At 40.0% G+C, this 21544-nt stretch overlaps 1 protein-coding gene and 1 long non-coding RNA gene across 3 annotated transcripts in view; one reads left to right on the forward strand and one right to left on the reverse strand.

Annotated features, from left to right (window-relative positions):
- Positions 1 to 19478, forward strand: part of LOC120900498 (serum response factor homolog) — a 118736-nt gene extending 99258 nt beyond the window's left edge. For both annotated transcript variants that reach the window (XM_040307564.1, XM_040307565.1), the window contains exons 4-5: positions 16664 to 17291; positions 17362 to 19478. In XM_040307564.1, coding sequence (XP_040163498.1) covers positions 16664 to 17291; positions 17362 to 17588 — 855 coding nt within the window. In that variant the 3' untranslated portion in view covers positions 17589 to 19478. The remainder of the gene's footprint in view (positions 1 to 16663; positions 17292 to 17361) is intronic.
- Positions 16007 to 17511, reverse strand: LOC120900499. Its single transcript, XR_005739211.1, has 2 exons — positions 17395 to 17511; positions 16007 to 17308 (listed from the first exon to the last, which is right to left on the reverse strand). It is a non-coding gene; the product is annotated as an uncharacterized LOC120900499 (long non-coding RNA).
- Positions 19479 to 21544: the final 2066 nt, after the last annotated feature.

Raw genomic sequence — 21544 nt, forward strand, 5'->3', positions numbered from 1 at the left:
TGTTATTATCTTCATTCCTTCCGGTGCACGGATCGCTCCTTTCGGAATCTACAAAAGAACGAATTTTCATTTGCTTTGCATTTAATAAATGGGAAATTAAGTTTAACTTACACCGACCCACGACAACGCACCCGTACCGTGCGAGGTCACAGGTACTGGCGCTTTCACGCTAATGTCCAGACCCCCCCCCCCCTTCAAACTACACAAATCCCGAGGATCGTGAAGTACGTTGAATACAAACGCACCGCCACATAGGCCTCCGTATTTCCTTTTACTTTTTGTGCGGAACCAAACGCGCCGTGCGTGTCGCAATTCAATTGCGAAAACAATTGTTATAGCAATCAAATAAAATGGTAAAATTTACCGGCTCTCTGCCCCGATACGTATGTTTGTGTCTGTGCATGTACGGCTCGTCGAAGAACCATTTCCTTGTCACTTGAAGCGGCTTTTTCTGGACGACTTTTCCATTTGGTCGTACGGTGGAGATGAGAGCATGAGGGGTATGTTGGGATAAATTCAATATTCAAATAGCTTTTATTGTTATTGTTTTAGCGCTTGGAGCGCTTAGCGCTTGCACGTGAACGTGAAGCAAATGAATGCTCAAAGGAGAAACAACGCTCTTATGGATTTTGTATGGATTTTGCGGTGGAGGATTTTTGAATGAATGTGCTCTAGTACCAAGCGCCATGTAATTATGGATAATCGGCTACAATATTGCAGCGCTGCGGCATTATTGTACAGATTGTCGCTCTCTTACTGGTTTCATTTGAAGTGGTTTATTTTATGGAAATGATCTTCGTTGGCTATGTGTATTCAATTGTAGCTTCTCATATGTTTCATTGATTTGTTAATGTTTGTTAATGTGTTAAAAAACAGAGAATTTTTGTTTGTAATTGTAGAATCAATAAGTAAAATGAAGAAATAATTATAAATAGCATAGTTTCATTGATAATTAAGTTATTATTAAAACGCAGTTTGTTTTTTCAAATAAATGAATCTCTAAAGCAGTTTACATAATTGGTTTATATAAATTTATATCGCAAAATAACTATAACTCAAGTACTCTAGTGAATAAAACCAAATTCACTGGAAACTCACTGACACCAAATGTAAATGAAAAAACATATTTTCCATTTGTTCTAAAATTATGTCAACGTTCTGAAATTGTAGATAATTTCCGTCGATTTGTTCCATTGCCACAGCTGCCCTTTCGCCATTTCATCCATATGTCACATTCCATCTCTTCCGATGGCTTGGTTTCCGGCCACCACCATCATTAATCAAGTTTTGCGGCATGCAAATGATGGTACAATTTGTACAAACAAATGTTTGTCCACCCAATCTTCCTCCAGCTCGATAGCCCTTTCATGCGTTTAAATGTCTCCAAAGTAAGCGAATTTTGTACGAGATAAAGCGAGAAAAACATAAAGTGTGTATGTGTGTGCGGTCGTATAAGTCTGAAAGGGCGAGAGAGGACAGCGAGAGTTGACAGATAAGTTGGCAGGACATTAGGGCAAACACGGCAGGGGTCATCTCCATCGCGACGCTGGCGCACAGCAACGATTAATGGGATGCTGAATGGTGATTAATTGATTATTTATAACTTTATTCTATCGTTTCGATGGTTCGAAGCTCAGCTGGTCAGGGTACGCGGAGGGGTTACCGCCCTGTTCATAACATTACGTGCAACACCACCAACGTACGCGTGTCGCTTGGGGTTTGTGTGAGGTTTACATTTGCGCACCTCCGCGCCGGGAACGAATGCGCAGAAACTTACGCGCAGATAAGATTTATGGATTTTCTCGTGTCTCAACCGTTTACCTCAAGCTGTACAGCGGCTTATTCGAGCCAATCTTTCGTCGGATAAAATCAGGTGCCCGTCAACACAATGAGTAATTTAGAACAGTGTATGTGCGAAATTTTAGCGCGTGATTTATTATCCACTAACAGTGGGTACAACCTACGAGCGGCGACACGAGGATCCTACAAAGGTTGAAGTTAACAGCAACGCAATGGAGGAAGGACGTTGCTACTGAACTGCGTGGTCCCGCTCCTTTGAATGCAGCCCGCGCGGTGACCCAGTAGATTGAATCTAACCTTGTGATTGTCAATCGATCACGTTTCGTTTAAAATGACATTCGATCGTACCTGACGTGATTGCATTACTTCAAAAGGGACCACCCTTTTAACCCGTCACTCCAGTTGGACACACGCAGTTGTAGGTTTTGTATGAACGAAGCTACTGTCGCTACAGAGGTTGTTAGAAGTTTGTTCGGTACTGTTTACCATATACCTGAATGTCACCGTTGAATTCAAGCTACCACAAATCGTATCTTGCTGTGATGTACCTATCCAAGGAAACGTAAAGCAAATATGAAATGCAGAAAGTTGAACTCCATTGACATTTGCCTTCCCATCTTCATCGCCTTTCTTCACCGAACCTTTCAATCTTTGGTTCGTGTTTATGTGCAGGCTTGTATGACATAATTGGACTTTTGGAATAGCTTTCAGTTCGATAAGTTAGCATTTTGTTGACACACAGAAGACGGTGTAAAGTAATTTGATATCCAAGGCACTTTTGTCTTGATTTCATTTTTAGTTGTTTGTTTTGCTAATGTTTGACTCATAATTTAGAACTTTGCAAGAAAAAATTACTCTAGAATCCCTAAGTAAGGCATTTCTATTATAAAGAAATGATTAACTGCTTAAATGTAGATATAGCCATCAAAAAAGAACTCTAACCCCGGAACATGTTTGCTAGTATCTGTTCTGCTTAAATATTACAAAAATAGTATGTATATAAAATACAGTATAAAAATTGTTTTATGATTCATTTGAAAAAAATAGCAAAGGTACACCATCAAAACTATTTATCCTATAAAAGTTTTAGAAGGAAAAAATCACATTTCATTGCTTAAATCGTTATAATTAGCTTTCATAAACATTTCTTTTGTGTTCGTCATCGTGTTTTTTTTATGTACAATTTTGTTTCCTTTGTGTGTTCTCTCCCTCTCGTACTCCTTTGCTTGAAATGATTTGGCACACCGTACTATTATCGTTTTATTTTCTTTCTTTCTCTCCTATTTGCAGCAGTGCACATGCAAATTGCTCGATCTCGACTTCGATCTAGATTTCCTCTGAATTGTATGCAAAGCAGTGTGCAATTGCTGGGCCCCGTTGTCAATCTACCGTTGTCGAATGCAATGGCAATGGCTATGAAATAACCGAACCCCTCTCCCTCAACATTGCAAATCCTCACACGATTGGCTCCCACACTCCACACTCCGTTCGCGGGAGTACACGTACACGCTCTTGCAAAACTCTCTAGAATTCTTATTTCTTTGAAGGTGCTTGGCAAAAATTCGGCTCGGAACGCAACGTGCCTTCTGACGGATCTGTATCGGTACACGTTCTGCGGATCACACCATCCAGCGATAGGTCCTTAGCATCACAAACTACCGTGACATGATTTTACGAACACACGCACACCTTAATCGTTTTCACTTATTCTCCCAAAGTCGGATGGATGGATGCCAACGAGGAGAATATCGATTTAGACTCCGTCAAAAGTCAACTTTTAGAAGAGAAGTGAGTCCTCTCAAATTAAAAGAGCAAACTGGATGCGTAAATGCCTTGGGTTGCTACTCAAGTGAAAGTTAATAAGATCAATAATTTGTCAAGCCTGTAGGAAAGAAACAAGAACGAGAGTTTTGATTTGTAGGGTGTGTGCGGAGTGGAGTGTGGTAAGCGTTATAACAACTGCATGAATTGATAGTTTGTTAAGTTTCTTCTACGCATCATGCGTGTTATAATAAGGTAAAGTGTTGTTTTTATTTGCTTTCTGTCCCCGTGGCTTGTTTCTGTTAGTGTCGTCGAGTGTTGTTTATAATTTCATTATTTAAAACTAATACATATCTATCATTCGTTTCTCTCGTTTTTATTAAAATAAAGTTTACTCAACATTTTTGCACGTCACATTCACCTTCATTGTCCATAAACGTCAATTTAATGTGGCTGTACCATCGTCAAATTAGGGCATAAAATGTCAAGCTCCGGACTCACTGATGCACTTGTTTGCAACTGCAAACTTTGAACGCACTTGCTGACCAAGTCATGCCAACGCCATTAGCAAAAAAACGCCCTTGGCCTCTCTCAATAGTGATGGTAGGAAGGGTTTGAAACAACAACAAAAATCATGTGCTGCTGCTGTCAATAGTGAATCCCACGCAGACATCGTTTTGCATTGCAATCCATCATTTTTAAAGTTTCATTGCTTCACTCTACGTTTCCAGTGTTTCATTCTTCCTGTACCGTATTTTTCATTTGATGTTTCCCTTTCGTCCTCGTATCGTAAAAATAAGGGACGAAAAAATGGATCTCTTTCGTACTGGATGGATGGGCATATCATGACTGGGTTTGTCGACCCAAGACAGGGTATGGGTAAAATTGTGTATTCATGTCGCCGTTGTCGCTTCATTAGGCTTATCGGAGTGTTCAGCGACAGGATCGAGTACACGTGCTCACCGACTGGATGGAAGCGCGGCGCATGAGTGTAAGATTATGTTCAGGATTGTTGTGATGCGTACAGGAAGATGACGGTAGATCATTATCATAAGACTTTGAGTAACCAAACCGATATTAATTATGCTGTTATGCGCGCGCTGCCTATCAGCCTTGCAGTTTTGCTGTGAGCCTGGCCGAGTTCCATAGAAGGACGAAATATGTCCGGCCAGTACGCGGGTATTGTTGGTAACGAGTTGTTAAATACCACGCGCACAAGTATGACCCAAAGTGGAAATCAAGGTTTCCGGGAGCCGGCCGTCAGCTTCAGTTATGTTTCATGCTATGTTTTGTATGAAGTTCGTTTTATTGCTTCCATCGGGCCAAGTAAAGGTTAGGATGAGGGGGTTTTAATTGCTCACGAGAATGTTTTGATCGTGAACTCAAATTGTTCTCTTTGCTCTAGGGAACTGTATTTAGCATCAATGGAAAATATTCGAGCAATGTAGCGATTGAATTTTAGCTTTCAATACAAATTCTCCTTATGTAAAATAAGCAGTTGAAAACTCGTCAAATTCAGATAGAAATTGATTACTTCAGAACGATGCATTGTTGATTTAATTTAAATTTAAAGTAATTGTCTACGTTTTGTTTTAAAAGTAAGTGATTTATTTTAGTTTTAATTTATTATTTATTTAATTTTTTTTTCAAAATCAGAAACAAAAAAGGTAAAAAGTCAATAATAATTTATGCAATAAACAATCAATTCAATCAATAACCAATTCACTACAATAAACATCGTTTTAAAATCATTCGCTTTTGTTTTAAAGCATATTACATGTTATTCAAATTATTGATTGCTCTTTTGCTAGAACTTAAACCTAATTCTCTCACTTACATTGTGACATCAACCAACACCTTTGAACGCTGAAGTGTCGTGATACATTATCAATAATTTAGAGCATGTCAGCTGTCACTTGAATTACCAATATGGCTAGAAAGAACGTAAGCATGTTTATCCCAGATTTTTATCATCAAGCAAAAAGAACTTTTAAACATAATCCCTTTTAAAACTTGTACCAATCACATAACTTGCCCTTCTTTTTTGTGAGTTGCATTGCTTAAATCAAAACTAACAAAAGTGCCAGAGATGTTTTTCTTCCATTGTAGATATCAAAGTATTTCTTGTTGTGTCCGCTACTTTTTCCCTTGTTCTTTTACATATATGATATCAGGGCTCTCGTAAACTCACAGAAACCAACAAAAAAACTTTGCGCAAATGGCTTCAGTATCTCAACATGCACACCAACTTCAGCGAGTTAACGGAGGAAAGCAAACATTAAAAAAAAGATATTCTACTTATTTATATGTTTATTTGTCCTGCGCGTTTTTCTGCACCTATCACGAGTTCTCGCTCAGGTAACGCTTAGGTGACGAATCTTTAACCCATTAGTGCCTATGGTATGATATATCATTTCAAAACCTCCTTTTTCGAATTTATAGGTTTGTTTTTATCAATTTCAAAATTTAAACTTATTTTTCAGTTATTCATGGATAATTGAAGAGAAATTATAACTTTTAAATCGAAAAATAATCAATGCATTTTTATACCTATTGTGTTGCTGTATTTGTTTGTGCTGTATTCAAAAATACGAACTCAAAAATATTAACACATTATTATGTACACTCTATTTAAATCTATGTCAATTTTATGATGCTAGATTTTCATCCTGTATTTATCCAATATATGAAATAGTGTTGGGAACCTCAATTTCTTAATAATAATTTTCTATAAAAATATAAGCACAACATCCACTCAACATCCCCTCTTTGTACGTCATTTAGTTAAATTCGCGAACGTGTCAAAGATTCATACGTTTTAGTTTTGATATTCTCGGACACTAATGGGTTAAGAATCGAACTGGTAGAAAGGATCGTAATTTATAGGGGAGCCCAGCAAGGAGAGACGACTAAAGACTGAAATGAGCCAGCTACAGCATGATCAAGGTAGGGCCAAAAAAGCGTTCTTCAAACATTCTTTGGATCTTCGCTTCCAATTACCATCGGAGACTGTATGGCTGCGGAACATTCGCTGTGTTGCGGAACACTCGCAGTGAACATCTTTCGCTGGGTGAAGGGGAAAATTTGACGGTTGGCTCATGGCCGGAAGACGTGATACGGTGGCAATACCATCGTCTCATACTCACATGCCGCGAGGCTGCGTGTTCGGTTGGTTTTTCCCGGTTGGATGATGTCTGTAATGTACACCTTCGCCGAGCCAGGATACATTCCGGAGGCGTACGGCAAACATTCCACAAACGAAATGCATAGAACCCTTGGCTGTGAACACTGGAAACTGTGGACATGAATTTGAAAATTGAATCCTTTAACATACTTTGTCCAATGAATTTAATTGGTACAATTGAACTACAACCATTAATATATTTTTATTAGTTTTTGCGTTGTTTAATTCAATCTCTTTATTTTTTTTTTAGTTGTCCGGCAATTTTTACATTTAATTTTCATATTTTCTATATTAGTTTAATTTTATAATACAAAAGGAATGCGTTAGTTTATATTTGTATCATTTTAATTATATAGAATTTTTAAACAAATTGAAATACAAAAAAGCATTGAAAAAAATAATACCGTCGTCGACTTCAACCTTCCTTTATTCATCTTCGCACCATTTCCCGCTTTGTGGTGTAGAAAGTGCTTTAATGTGATACAATTGCTACCAACATCTGCGTATAGAGTTAAAGTGGTTGTAATTCTCGCTGAAACACCTTAGCTACGATCAGGGTACTTTAAACTAAGCAAAAAACTCATGAAACTAAAACCTCACTGTATCCAGGCGAAATTGCTGGTTACTTCGATAGCTTTGCTCCTTCGTGTCAATCCTGTGCTGGGCAATCGCTTTGCGGCGAGTGATATTTGTCCACGGGCACGGCCAAACCCTTGATGGATTGATGTTGATTTAAAATGCAGAAATGCAGTCTAAAATTGAAGTACATTGCGACGAGAACACGTACCCGGTGTCAGCAGGCAGCGCACCACAATCATTGCGAACTGATCCGTGTGCTGTTGAGTGATTTGTGTGATGGACATTTTGTGACGTTCTTGGTCGTTGTCAGTTTTTGCGCCCTGCGTGTGCTACAAGCGACTGGTGAAAAGGACGGTTCGCTTTTCTAAGATTTTTCCTTTCGCAACGAAAGAGAACGAGAAAGAGAGTGGCATTCGGGATTGGTGTAAATCATTGCAATACTTCCACCTTCGATCGGCCGATCTCAAAATGGCAACGCGCACCGGCTACGGTTTTGATAATTACATCATTTTGCATAATACGCGTACGACAAGCAGGAGTAGCTCAGCGTTTTGTTATTTACCTCTTTTTTTACTTTTCCTCCCTCTACCATGAAAAAGGCGTAATTATCATCTCCAGCACGCACGCGGAATGTTCGTACGCAATTGCAAAATATCAATTTTTAGCCCGACGTTGGCTGCATGCTGTTCATTTGAGGTTGTTTTTTTTTGCTGCTATTGTCGCCCGCCCCTTTTGGGAGCTTGCTGGTTCTCGAACGGGGCGGACAATCACGTAGCGTAGCCGGCCATTTTGAATAAATTTCCCATCACGTCCAATCGTCAGGCAGCGGCTGAGTACTTGAGCATTGCGTGAGCTTTTTACATAAAGAAACTTCAACATGAAGCAATTCCTTCAGGAAAGACTAGCCTGCGCGGCGTAATTATTTGCTCTTTCTGTCCATAAGTTTTAAACCTTCCATCAGCCGGTCGGAGATCGGGTTTCAGCGGGTTCGTTACTTATTGGCTGTAGAGAAAAAATATGATGCAATGAGGATAGGTCTCTCTCCGCCCGAACAGAGTCGTAGTTTTGCATTAAAATGCAATAACAATTTAAAGTTTTTATTGTATTGTTTTGTATTTCATTTGAGCTTAGCAGTAATAATAGACAAGAAATCCTTCCAAATTTTGTCGCGTTAGCAAGTGTTTATACCTTGCGGTGATTAGTTGAGAAGATATTATCAGCGACTTTCCAAACTTGATCGAAACGATTGTCAAATATGACATAAAACGATGATTTCCTTGGATGTATTTAGAACATTTGGCTACCAGAACCATATTGTACACATTACTGATTGTGAGACTCTCGAAATAAATTAAAGTAACCGTTGTATCTTGTTGGCAAATGCAACTTTCGTTTCTCTTCGATCGCGTTTGAGAAAGTGGCTGCAAATGTTGTTTACTTTGGATTTGACCCATAATTCATCTGTTGCGGTAGGGGTTTCTGTCACCATGGTACGTCCACCATCTTGACGTATTTTCTAAATAATGTGGAATCATTTTTTCCCTATGGTTTTGTACATCAATTAAAACCATTTGTTTCACTCATAAGATCTTTCTGAGTAACGAATGGCGTTACGGGTTACGGGAATGGACTTACGCAATCATGCCGGCTTATACAGATTTTCCAGACATATTCAGTACCACGCAACCATGCTACAAAGAAGATGTCCAGGAAGGACGTTTGTTGAAAAAATGTTTGTTTGTTTGTAAAAATATCTCAACACATAATATATGATTGATGCATCAAAACCTATTTGACATCTTAAGACATTGTCGGAAGGAATGATTTAACTCTTTTTAAAACAACCAGTAGGAATCAAGCACTTTTTTTTGGCGTGATCTGTATTAGAAGGTTTTTTAATCCGATTTCTAAAATTACCAACATGATATTCCACATACGCGAAAATGTTTAACAGCTGTCGCATTTTTCGGCGCAAAAATCATTTTAACAAAAATTAATGCCCCCGTTGTTTTCATTTTGTAGCATAAAATCCATGCAACTTTTTTTAGTTGTTTAATTACAAATTACACAACTTTAAGCAGCAACTTTGCGTGGGTAACTAGAAGCATTTGATTATTCCTGTTCATGTGCATGTAGCATCATCACTATGTTGTACATTGCAGAGTATTGCTGATTTGGTGATTCACACTAGGGTAAATGTACCAATAGTGGTGAAATTTGTAGAAGTACGGATGTGCTTTAATAGGTTTAAAGTGTCAAGAAGGTAAATTTATGAATATGTTAACACATTGCATTTGGAATATGTATTTTACAACCATTTTTACCGCCAAACACAACTAATTTACGAAAAAATACATATTTTTGTGACTGCCTCGTTGTATAGGTACTATGGTTCCTATAGTCGTCGTATTGTGTTCCTATAGTGGTGGTAAACATATTTTATTTTGGAACTTAGCTTTGAAACTGTTTTGATATGAATAGCAACGATTACTGCCATAATATTAATTTCTTAAGTAATTTGATCGGAAAATATGCATAAATTTTATTTATGAAAATATTGACTAAAGCACTGAATAACGACTGTAGTCTACCCACAGCAGGAAGGGTGTGCTTGATTCGAAGTCGATTTTTCACTCAGGTAGATATGCGAATTTAGGTCTTTTTTTGGTTAATTACTTACAGGAAACTCATTTCTGTTACTTACACCTGTTCTCACTTTCCTCTGAATCTGTATACAGTTGCTATGGATCGCAATCCATGAGATTGGATCGCAATCAACTACGTCTGAATCGTTTGCAGCTACGTTTGGATCGTTTTCAGCAACGTTTGGATCGCTCTCAGCTACCTTTGGATTTAGGGGTAGCTCGCACAAATTTCGTTGCGGCGCAAAGTTTATTTGGTGACCGTTCGTCGTACCTCATGATTCTCCTCATAACAGACGATTTGAAAAGCAACAATTTCATATTGTTCTATGTTTGAACCCAATTGAGAATATGTGTTAAAACCCCATTTTTAAGCTATGAACAACATTTGACAGATTTGTCTGCTTCTACGCATCAGAACAGTTTCCTCCATTCTAAAGATGGAATATCCGGCTGTACCTCGAAACCCTGAACAATACTGAATGACCACGTAGGTCGTTACGCTAAAAAGAAGAAGATTGTGCTGGTTTGTTTGGAAAACTTGGTCTAATAATCAATAAAGTATGAATGGTGATGTAAGCTTCACATAAAAAAGTGATTAGATTTTACAATTGAATGCATTAATTATTTAATTCTTTCCTTGGGATGCAAATGTGTCCCGCGGTCACTGAATAAACGGTTGCGCTGCAATCAAATTTGCGCGAGCTACCGCTAAATCCAAAGGTAGCTGAGAGCGATCCAAACGTAGCTGAAAACGATCCAAACGTAGCTGAAAACGATTCAGACGTAGTTGATTGCGATCCATAGCAACCGGATAAAGATTCAGAGGAAAGTGAGAACAGGTGTATTTTTGTGTTACTTACTTATAACAATAACCACTATTGGAACATACATGTAAAAAAACACATAAAAATGCGACAATATGGTCAAAAGGCAATGCATTTGAGTAAATCAATAACATTTCATAAACGTTATGATAAAAAAAATAATATCGTTGTTATGTGGTCATTTACAGCGTTAACAAAAATATGAGTTTCGCTATGAAATGCTAAGGAATTTGGGAATATGTTGACACATTGAACAACATAATGTTTTTTTTTCTTTTCTGTCGCTATTTAACGGAATGGACCCATTAAACCCTTTGTAAAAGACCAGAGAACATTTAGCACTAACACAAATAACTTAATTACTGTTAAATTATCGTATAGAGAGCATTTTAGTGCAATACCACAAAAATTGGTAATACCACCACTATAGGTACGTTTACCCTATACGAACCAACGGTAAGACAATTGCCCTATGCTTACCGTTGAACTTCAAAATCGAGCCGTTCTAGAAATCCCCACATTATACTCAATTAAATAAATATCAGACAACAACAACATCCATTAACAATACATACAGATTATTTAGAATTGTATTCTATACTGACAGAAGAATCTATGCCATATACTTTTCAACCAAACAATTCTATTCAAACAAAGGGTATAACAATGTTTTATGTTATTCATCATAATTATTATTCATCAGTAGCAGTATTATTCATCAGTATCCATTTTTGTGCCACGTTGTTATTAAATCAATCTAAACAAAATATTGCCTCCGTTGCTTCACTTTTGCAACATGCACAGCAGGTGGTATAACTCTATACTGATCACTCTGCATGAGTACAAAAAAAAAATTCCCGAATGAATGATCGCTTCAGACTAAATGTGCCATTGAATGTTAAGAGAAAAAAACACCAACTGGTAAAAACACTCACAACTCCCTGGGGTAAGAATACATGCCAGAAGAACATTCACAATTGTCAAACGTTTTGCCAAGAAAATCAAACTTGTTCAGCTCTGCTGTAATCTGTACATCGCCTTGCATGTAACAAAAACCAACAGACAGCAACAGGTACATCCTCGCACTCGCATATCACACGCTGAGCTGAATTGCAATTCGTACTGCGCTCGGTAAGGATGTGTTTTTGCGGCGCAAATGTGTGGACCACCCAAACCGTCATCGTGGGAGATTTTTTGGTAAAAGCGTCCCTTCCTTGCCATATATGGGCACAGAATAAACAGCCGGGAAAAACGCATTCACATAGAGAAATGGGACGGCAGACCCGGGGTGTAATTGAGACATCCGATGGAATGCGTTTTCAACGGGTAACGAATTTAAGAGCTGGACCACCAGCACGAAAAATCGAGCAAAATGTCGTTTGACGCCATTCGATTACCCACCGGGAATCGAATATAAAATAATGGGGTCGTTTTCTGTGTGATTCGAGTCCACGGTGGTGTCGGTCAGCATATTGCGGAAGCGCAGCATCTTCGTGTCTGATAATTAAAAGATTAATTCCACCTCTGGACCGAGCGAAGTAGATATTTTTCCACGATTTCAAGATCCGATAAGGTACAACGAGACGATCAAGCTCTGGCGAGGATAGGGGGGTGAATCGCTCGATCGATTATTCCATCGGGGAGCGGTGTTGTGCTTGATAAGCTCGCTCGAACCTTGTAGACATGATGGAAAACGACATCGTCGCTTGCTTCGAAGGAGGCAAGAGAGCTATGGAGGAAGGGTGGAAATTGGTAAAAGAAGGAATGCAATCGAAGGTCTGCGGTGTACTTTTCCTAAATGGTGTGCTCTATGACAAACAACATTTTACTAGAATTAAATGTTTCCACCCGCAGTGTGTGCCGCCACGAAGCCCACATGAGCCTCCGAACGCATTCCAGCCCTTTTTGCTTATGGCAAAACTCCTGCCTGCACGACCTGCACCAGTTGCGGTAGATGCCGTAGATGGGCACAACTCGTCAAGTTTGAGCCCGGGTGTCCGCAGCCCCGGCCGGGTGTCCGCATGGAAGCGCGGTGCGCAATCTATGATCCAGTCCACCACGACAGACACGATGGCTCTCCCAAACGCATTGCGCCGTTGGTCCACGCAGTCTGGCCTGGCTCGGTACGTACCCGGGAGGATGATGCATCACTGTTTGTCTCAGCGGTGTCATTAATTTATGCTTTCAATCCGCCGGTGTCAGTTTTGGGACCGCCGGAGCATCGCAAACCAAGTACGCAATGCAATGTGTCGCCTATCGGATGCAGCAGGTGTGCGCACGTACACGTTCTTCCCGTTTGCAACAAAATGCAACACCCGCCCCTGGCGCGTCGAGCGATGATACCGTTGGGAATTGGTGTCGCTACCGGCCGCGGATCTTGCTGGACTCCGTTGCGAATTGGCAGGTCGGTACGGTGAGCTAGAATAGATGACACGACACACAGTCTGCCCTTGTGGTTGACGAACGTTCTCATTAGAGTGCTATGGTGTGTTTGTGTTTGCCCGCGAGACCTCGCGGTACCCGCCGAACGTGACTGTGTGTCCTTTTTCTAGATCAACACCTTCCATTTTTTTATTGGTTCTGTTAGAGATTGTATTTTTTTCTGATACAGCCATTTGGCAGGCACATAACCTTTGTCGGCTTGATAGATGAAAATCAAAGTAGGACAATGTCGTTGGAACAGTTTCCTCTCTACAATTATTGTGACCCTCAGCAAATGAAACTGATTGCATCGGTGAAGGTTTTCGTGTACGTGTACGTAAAGGTTTTGTTTTTTATTTATTCCCCGCTAGAATGTATCTTTCCCCCAACTGAGCCTCTGATTCGTCAACGTTTGAGATTTTCGAATAGATGAAATTGTAAAGTTAATTTATTTTCTTTTATTCAACTTTATTGTTGTCACTTGATATTGGATTTGCTGACATTTTTGTTCCATTGTACAACATTACATTGACATTACAGCATCCATTATATGGCATTCTTTGCATGAACTCATCAAAAAGCTAAGTTTTTTTTTGCATTTTCCAGATCAATAAATTAATACAAAAACTATAACTGCAATCATTGAATAAAGTATCAACAATTGGTTCATCATTTTCTTATCTTTTGGCGTCGTCTACGCCAAATCGGACATGTTTATGTCGATTGATTTGAATGAAGAGCTGCAGTTATTTGCCTTTTTTTATAAAATTTGTAATAACTGAGCTTTTAAGTTCGATACCAAATGTATTGCATTCTTGCAAACTTTTTACTCGACTCAATATGCTCTCTTAAATCTCCCAAACACATATTATCTACCTTATTTAAACTTCAAGTGTGGCCACACTAACGCTAACAAAACGCATCATTCCTACAAGGCAGTAAAGGCGCTTGAAATCATCACAACAAATCCCCATCATCTTCGGTATGTGGAAAAATTTCTGAATTCGTAATTTGTCTCTACCACTAAAAATTATGGTATCGTCAAGTTTTTCCTGTACATCATGCCATTCCGCTGTTTCATCGTCGCAGCCGCCGTCGCCGCCGCCACCGTTTACGTAGTGCAAAACACGCGATCCCGTAACATGAGGCAGGCGCTGATTGCACTCAAAGAAGCGAAAAGGAAAACAAGCAGGCTGCTGGGGTGGAGAAAGCGGTGCAATTGCACCGGCCGTTCTTTTGCACTCCTTTGCTCTCCCGTTCTGCGGTATTCACATTTGACCCAAAAAGGTGCGCCGTTGTACTTGCATAAAAATAGAAAATATCTCGTTTGTCCGATCTGCCACCGGGTTCCAGGCTTGCTGCTGGCTGATGGTTGCTGATGCTCACCTAACTTGTCAGCGTGCGTCAGTTGGTCTGCGATGGATCCGATCGCACGCACAACATCGAGAAGCCCGCTAAGAAATGTCTGCTCGCGGCTGTGTAGCATTAAACGACGACAATCTTTAGCTCACTAACTATGCTGCCATCCAGCTCCCCGACGCGCACGTCATAATTTTGCGCTTCATTAATAAAATACACCACGGCCACTGATGTGATGTCTCCGTGCCATGTCCGCCCGAACGAAGGGAAAGCTTCATCACACCCCGGGAGACTGAACGGCTCCGGTTTGCGAAAAATGACATCCACCGGACCGAGCACGGCTTGGCCACGGGTTTCATTCCGGTAGGTGATATCTGCCGTCCAGCCAGGCGGAAAGCTTACCTGCAGAACGTAAGTGGGGGTTTTGGGGCCGAGCGCTTTGAGGACGGCCTTAAAAAGGCAACCAGCAGAAGCTATCGAACTTTCCCAATCGGGTAGAGACGGTTTGCCAAATTCGGGTGGAATATTTTATTAATGAAATGCCTTACCATACGCGGGTCGAAGGGAGCTACCGGTGTGACGGATGGGAACCGAGACGAAGGAAATGGTACTCTATGATGATGATGGCACATACCATCGGGTTCGTCACTTGCACAGCATTTAGCACGTAAATGATGAGTGTTTGCTAAATTTCTATGCTGTTAGTGTGCTGATAGCGCACGATTTGTGCATTGAATTTAGTTATACCAGACTAGTGTCACATTATTATTTCTGCTTATTTTTTTTGTTTCGATCGATTGTGTGTATTTTGTTGTTTCGATCGATCGACCGTGTAATTTTTTATTATATCGATCGATCTAATTTTGATATTGTTCATATCTTGTAGCACATCATTGTATAATATTTTATTCTAATTACATCGTTGAATTACATCGTTGAGCCGGTCTCGTGGTACAGTCGTCAATTTGTAGGACATCATAACTTGTCCGTCATGGGTTCAAGTCCCGAATGGACCGTGCCCCATACGTATGATTGACTGTCTTAGTATGGATAATCAATAAGTCACTGAAAGACAAGCTCACTAGTGGGTACTGGCAGGCAAATCTGTAAGGATTGCTTTTTGGTCGATAAATTTCTAATTATCCTAATGATTATAGCCTTTTCTTGTGTTTTTAATCCTTTATTTTATTGTTATGTTTTGTGGAATAATAGGTTTTTTATCGACTTTTTGAATTTAACATGCCTTCCTATCATCAACTTGTTCTAAACTTATGGTAGGTTTTTATGGTAAGGCTTTAGCTAGGTATGATTTAAAAATTAGGCATGATATACTTAAGCTTTGCATCATACATACTGTCAATTTAAAAAAAATCGCATTTTACATTATTTTGCAGAATCTCAATCATGAAATGCAATATTAAAAACCAATGTCCTTATATCATCTTAAGTGATTTATTCTCTAGAGACATTTATACAGCCATGGGTTGATCGATAACTACCTTAGATAGTATAGATGTATTACACGTTTCAGTGCCCGATTGAGCCGAAACCAGCCCTAGGCCCTAGGACACCAGCACTTCACAACGGCCGCCCATCAATAGCTTCATCTAACGTGCGCTGTATAATAGTGGCCATCCGCTCCGCTTCCCCCCAACATTCAAAGATGGCTTCCATTTCACTGCGTAAACTCTCCCCCTTGTGCATTGCATTGCATTTGGTCAGAAACGATTTATCTCCATCTGCGCCCTACCTGTTAATCCGTTTTTTGCTACAAATTGTGTAATATCTGGCTACTGCTGCTGCTGAAGTGCTTTTACGGCATGCCGAAGGATGATAGTTTTAAATGTATGGTGTGTGTGTGTGTATTTGTGTGTGTGTGTGTGTGTGTGTGTGTGTGTGTTTAATTTTTTTATATCATAGATCATGCTATGCACGCCTGCTTTTTTGTTGTTGCTGTTACCAACTTTGATACGCCATTTGTCGTATGTCACGCCATCGCAAGCCGTGTTCAAACAAATTGCCAATAAGTCAACTTGTCGTTACTGACACTGTTTTCTTTTTCCCCTACCGCTTCTCTTTTTCATCCGCAGGATGATCGGTCGCCGATGTCGTCCGGCAGTGAATCGGACGATTATTCGCCCCCGGAATCGCCCCCTCCAGGACCTAGCGTTAATACTAGCAGTAATACCAACGTCAACAGTAGTAATAATCATCATTTGCAGCAGCAGCAACCGCAGCAAGGCAGCTCGAACGAAAAGCACACTACCAGAAGTGCTGGTACACAGAGTGCAGGAAGTGGTGCAGCATCAAGCACTGCTGCCGGCACAGCAACAACAAGCGTGATGACCGCTTCAAGTGCTGCTGCTGCTGCTACCATTAACGCCATCCAGCAGCAAATTCAGCAACAGCAGCAAGCACTTCAGCAGCAAATTCAACACTGTCAGCAGCAGCTACAGCAGCAGAAACAGCAACCAAAGTCCGGCAAAGCGAAGGCATCCACGGTAAAGGTGAAACAGGAACCGGTGGCACCGTCGGCAGTACCACCATCGTCGACAATATCCACCGCCACATCGTCAACAATCGTTGCACCGGCACCGAACAGTGTGGCGCCTCAGATAACGAGCAGCATCATCTATCCGGCGTCGGCACTGAGCACCTTACCACAGGATGTGCTGTTAAACCTGCTACAATCGGGGCAGATACAGCTCCATAGCGAAGGTATGTTTGATGCACTCCTCAAGAAAAAAGGCCATGAAAAATGTTTTAATTTATGTTTGTTGCTTTTTAGGTGGAACACAAAAATACGTCACGATCCCGCTACCTCTGATGTCTGGCAATAAAACTACAACCAAATCATCCAACGCGTCCAATGGGCAGCAAAAATCCTCGAGTGGCAACTCAACGTCCTCTACGTCAGCTAGCTCGTCTGTTCCCGTGACTTCGACCCGAAGCGGCAGTGGTGCGTCCTCATCCCGGCGAAACGCAACTACTATTAAGACTGAAGTGCTCGAGTAGCAAGGCTTTATTAGCGTGTGAAACCCCCTCTCGCGGCAGGGAACATATTTTCCAACAGAACCATGTCCGATTAAGGTCAATCGGTACTTTTGTTTCTTGCTATTGGTTATTGGTTTCCAGAACTCAATTCGTATGTTGCTGAGTGCAAGCACAATTTAGATAAATATTACAAAAGTTTGTTTAGGCTTGTTTGATTCTTTGGTTTCTGTTATTGCAAATTTCTAGACATATTATATTGCATTATAGATTTGTTTCAGAACAAATTTCGTTTAATAATTAGAACCACTTATAACCAACGTCCCATATAACGAGTTCACTAGCCTAAAGGAAGCGATTAGAGATAGGGGCAGCGTGAAATTGAAAATGTTTTTTTGTTGTATTCCTTACCAAATAAGCTGAAGTATTATGTTTTATGCATCAAACGATACGTAAATGGATTCCTAAAAAAATCCTTATGGAATGGATTCCTTATGGATTCCTTATGGAAAAAAGGACGCTACTCAAATGTTACAGCATTTTTTACAACATCGTGGAACACTTACGTCGTGAGTCAATCCCATGAGCAGACACTTTCTCGATACATCAAACTTTTTGTTCGAACGGTTTGTCTGTCGAGGAAGTCTTACAACGAATCGTAATTATGTTCCAAGATCTTGGGATAAATCAGAATTTAGGCACGGTCCTTTGCGAGAAATTGTCACATAAAATTTGAAAAAGTGAAAATTCAATCGAAAGTAATACTTAGTAGAATTAAAACACGTACCGTGTGGTGCATTGTTCGTAATATTTCAGCATATTTTTTAATGTAATATAGCCGAAAAACAAACTCTCGTTGTTAGTTTCACGCTACTGCTGATCGCACCATAACGAGCATTTCTAAAGTTTGAGCTTTTACTTTAGTAACATTTAAATGTTTGAATATTTCTTCAGTGGACAAGTAATGTGATGTAATACATCTACAAAAAACATTACTTTGAACAATTTTTTTCATATTATGCTTTACTTGTACTAAAACCAATTGAAACACTTTAACACGGTTTAGTTCGTTATCTACACTTTGCAAGTCAGTTCCAATAATTGTTTCACAATTTCGGAAAATGAAAAATATGAGTAATTTGAAAATTGTTTCTTTGATGATTATCGCTACCTCGGCAACTGTAATGTTAGGCCAAAAAATAATAAAAAATTATAGGAAAACAAATCATCTCGCACGAAAAGGAAATATTAAAAATGATTATCACTTGAAACAAAATTCAAAGATCAAGGATCGTTAAATCACGGTACAGTCACCGCATTGTAGAGAACGCGAAAAACCCTTCTCGCATTTGTAACCAGAGTTTGCAACACCTCACGTACGTCGCCACGTACGTTCATTGCGTTGTTGCTTCTGGCGTATTTATCGTTTTATTGGTTAGCCTATTATTTGAGGAAAATATCAACCATTTACCATTTTTTGTATGCATTATTTGAGCATGTTTAACAATTTACCCAGTTAATAGCACTGTTGTTCAACAGCGTCTAAGCCCATCCAACCCAAATTATCCCGATCGATACGTTTGCGTTTGTGATGTTGCACTGTTGTGTATAGTTTAGGGCTTTTCTACTGCTGCTAAACGATGCGAAACCCCCACACTAAATCGAGCTAAAATATATGGATAACTTATTACTAGCTTTAAGAAATTGCAGACATTAATTTCGTCTTCATCCTATCCCACACCTGCCGGCTTCCTGTAGCTTCCTTTCCTATACGGTACTGTAGCTTCCTGTAATGGTCAACAGTGCTTTTCCCCCATCTAGTACCTACTTGTTCTTTGTTTGTTGCATTTTGCTCCATTTGATACAAAAAAAGGATAAATAAAATATATACGGAAAGTAACACATCCCAACACACGGCAAGGGTTTTCTTAAGTGACCGTTAAAGCTCCGTCTCCAGGAGCTAATCCGAAAACTGTACACTACACCATTGGTTTTCGTGTTAAACTTTTTCAACCTGTTTTTACTCCATTGTTTGTTCCATTCGACCACAGCAAAGAAGCATACTAATGTACTAATTCCGACTGTTTATCGTCACCCGCCGTGCTGCTATTGGACACAGAATAAAGAGTATAAAAATGCAATTTCGTTGCCGGCGCGTCACCGTTTCGGTGGAATATTTTCACGGCGCGCTCGGGCACTCAAAATTAACCATTGCGCGCGTCCGTACTTGGCTGTGGCTCCCATTTTCGGTGATGGCGACAGTTCTCCCCACCAACCCCATCCACTCCGCTTTTGTACTTTTTACACCTTCCCGAACGATATTATGGCTTCTAATCGAAATTCAAATCGCCATCTTGCCCGGCCACTCCGCGTGCTTCCGTCAGCGAATCAAAGCGCGGTGGTGGTGGTGGTGCAATTCCACGCTGTGGGCGGGTAATTATCGTGATTGGAATTGATTAATTCTGCATTTGTTAACGTGCTTCGTCTGGCGGTAGAAGTGGCCGATGGGGGGAGAGTTTTATGCCCCGTAGCAAAGTGTGCAAACAGTGGGCAATGATTAGGTTCGGTTCTTCAATCATGCTCGTTACTTTTAATGAACTCATCGTACTGTAGATTATAAACTAAAAAGAAAAAGGCATGTTTAAATGAAAAATCTCCCGCTTTTATGATACAAATGTGTTCTATACCATCGAAAACATAATAATTCGTCACCTTTGTTTTCTTCTGATCATGTATAATGTATGTGCTAACTACAATGCCATACATTCCTTTGAGCTATTCCTTTTATCGCAGCCCAGGCTCAATTTAGTGGCACAAACCTGTCAACATGTTGCCGGTGAAATTGTTTTCCCCCAAAACACAACGACCCACACAAGGCCCGTCAGCTTACATGCGGGGAAATGATGGTGGCTCACACCCAACGGCCGTACGGATTCGTATCTGCGTACGTATTAATCACGAATGGGACAACAACGCGTCAGTGGTGCGCCTCCACCGAACGTACGCTAAATCGATTCCATTTCCACGTGCTGCAATAATGATGCAACTGGGCCCAAACATAACACATGTAACACAGGAAGGAAAGGAAATTGTCGTGTCAATGGACTCACACGATATAGTATTTATTTCCTTCTTTCGTTCTCTCTCTCTCTCTCTCTCTCTCTCTCTCTCTCTCTCTCTCTCTCATGTTCGCTCTCTTTTTACTCTATTGAATGATATATCTAATGCATGCTTTAAGCAATACAGCAATTTCAGAAGAGTACAGTTCTGTGACACTTGCACGTGACTGTAGGAAGTGGATGGATGGTGGATAATAAACGTGCATGTGTCACTCTACGGGTAATCGCTATCTTATCGATTTTTCCGACAAACTTTGTTGTTGTTATTGGACAAAAACAGGCTTTAATCCATTGATATGTGGCTTTATGTAAACTTTTTGAAACATTAACAATATTTATGATACATTTCTAATAAAATAAAAACCAGCTGCAAAAGATCTGTTAAAGGGCTCATTGATTGAAAATGCACATTAATTATTTAAAATGATTTAATTTATTCTTTTAAATACGTTAAACACCGTTAAAAATCACTTTCGGTGTATTTTTTATCCTTCCATTCACAGAAGACTCCTGTATGCTTAATCTCAAACTAAACGAAGTGTAACGCTAACCCGCATTGGCTATCACAGCGCTTAAATCTTTTCCCTTATCGGTATCCGCAAACTGAAGGTTAAAAGTATCAAATCAATAAACGGTCCGGTGTGCTGGTTCGTTCCCTTTCCTTCCCTTCAGTTCAATTGCTCAACAGGTTTCGATTAGAACGAGAAAAAAACGAAAAACGGGTCCCGGCAATAACCTTCCAACCCTGAACTCTGTCACATTTGCCCTTCGTGTGATAGAATTTTAATAATCCTGTGACCTTTAATTCCACCAGCATAATAAGAAATGGAAGAGGTAAATACAAAGCAGTTGTAAATTTGT

Source organism: Anopheles arabiensis, chromosome 3, assembly GCF_016920715.1.
Source record: "Anopheles arabiensis isolate DONGOLA chromosome 3, AaraD3, whole genome shotgun sequence".
Lineage (NCBI taxonomy): Eukaryota > Metazoa > Arthropoda > Insecta > Diptera > Culicidae > Anopheles > Anopheles arabiensis.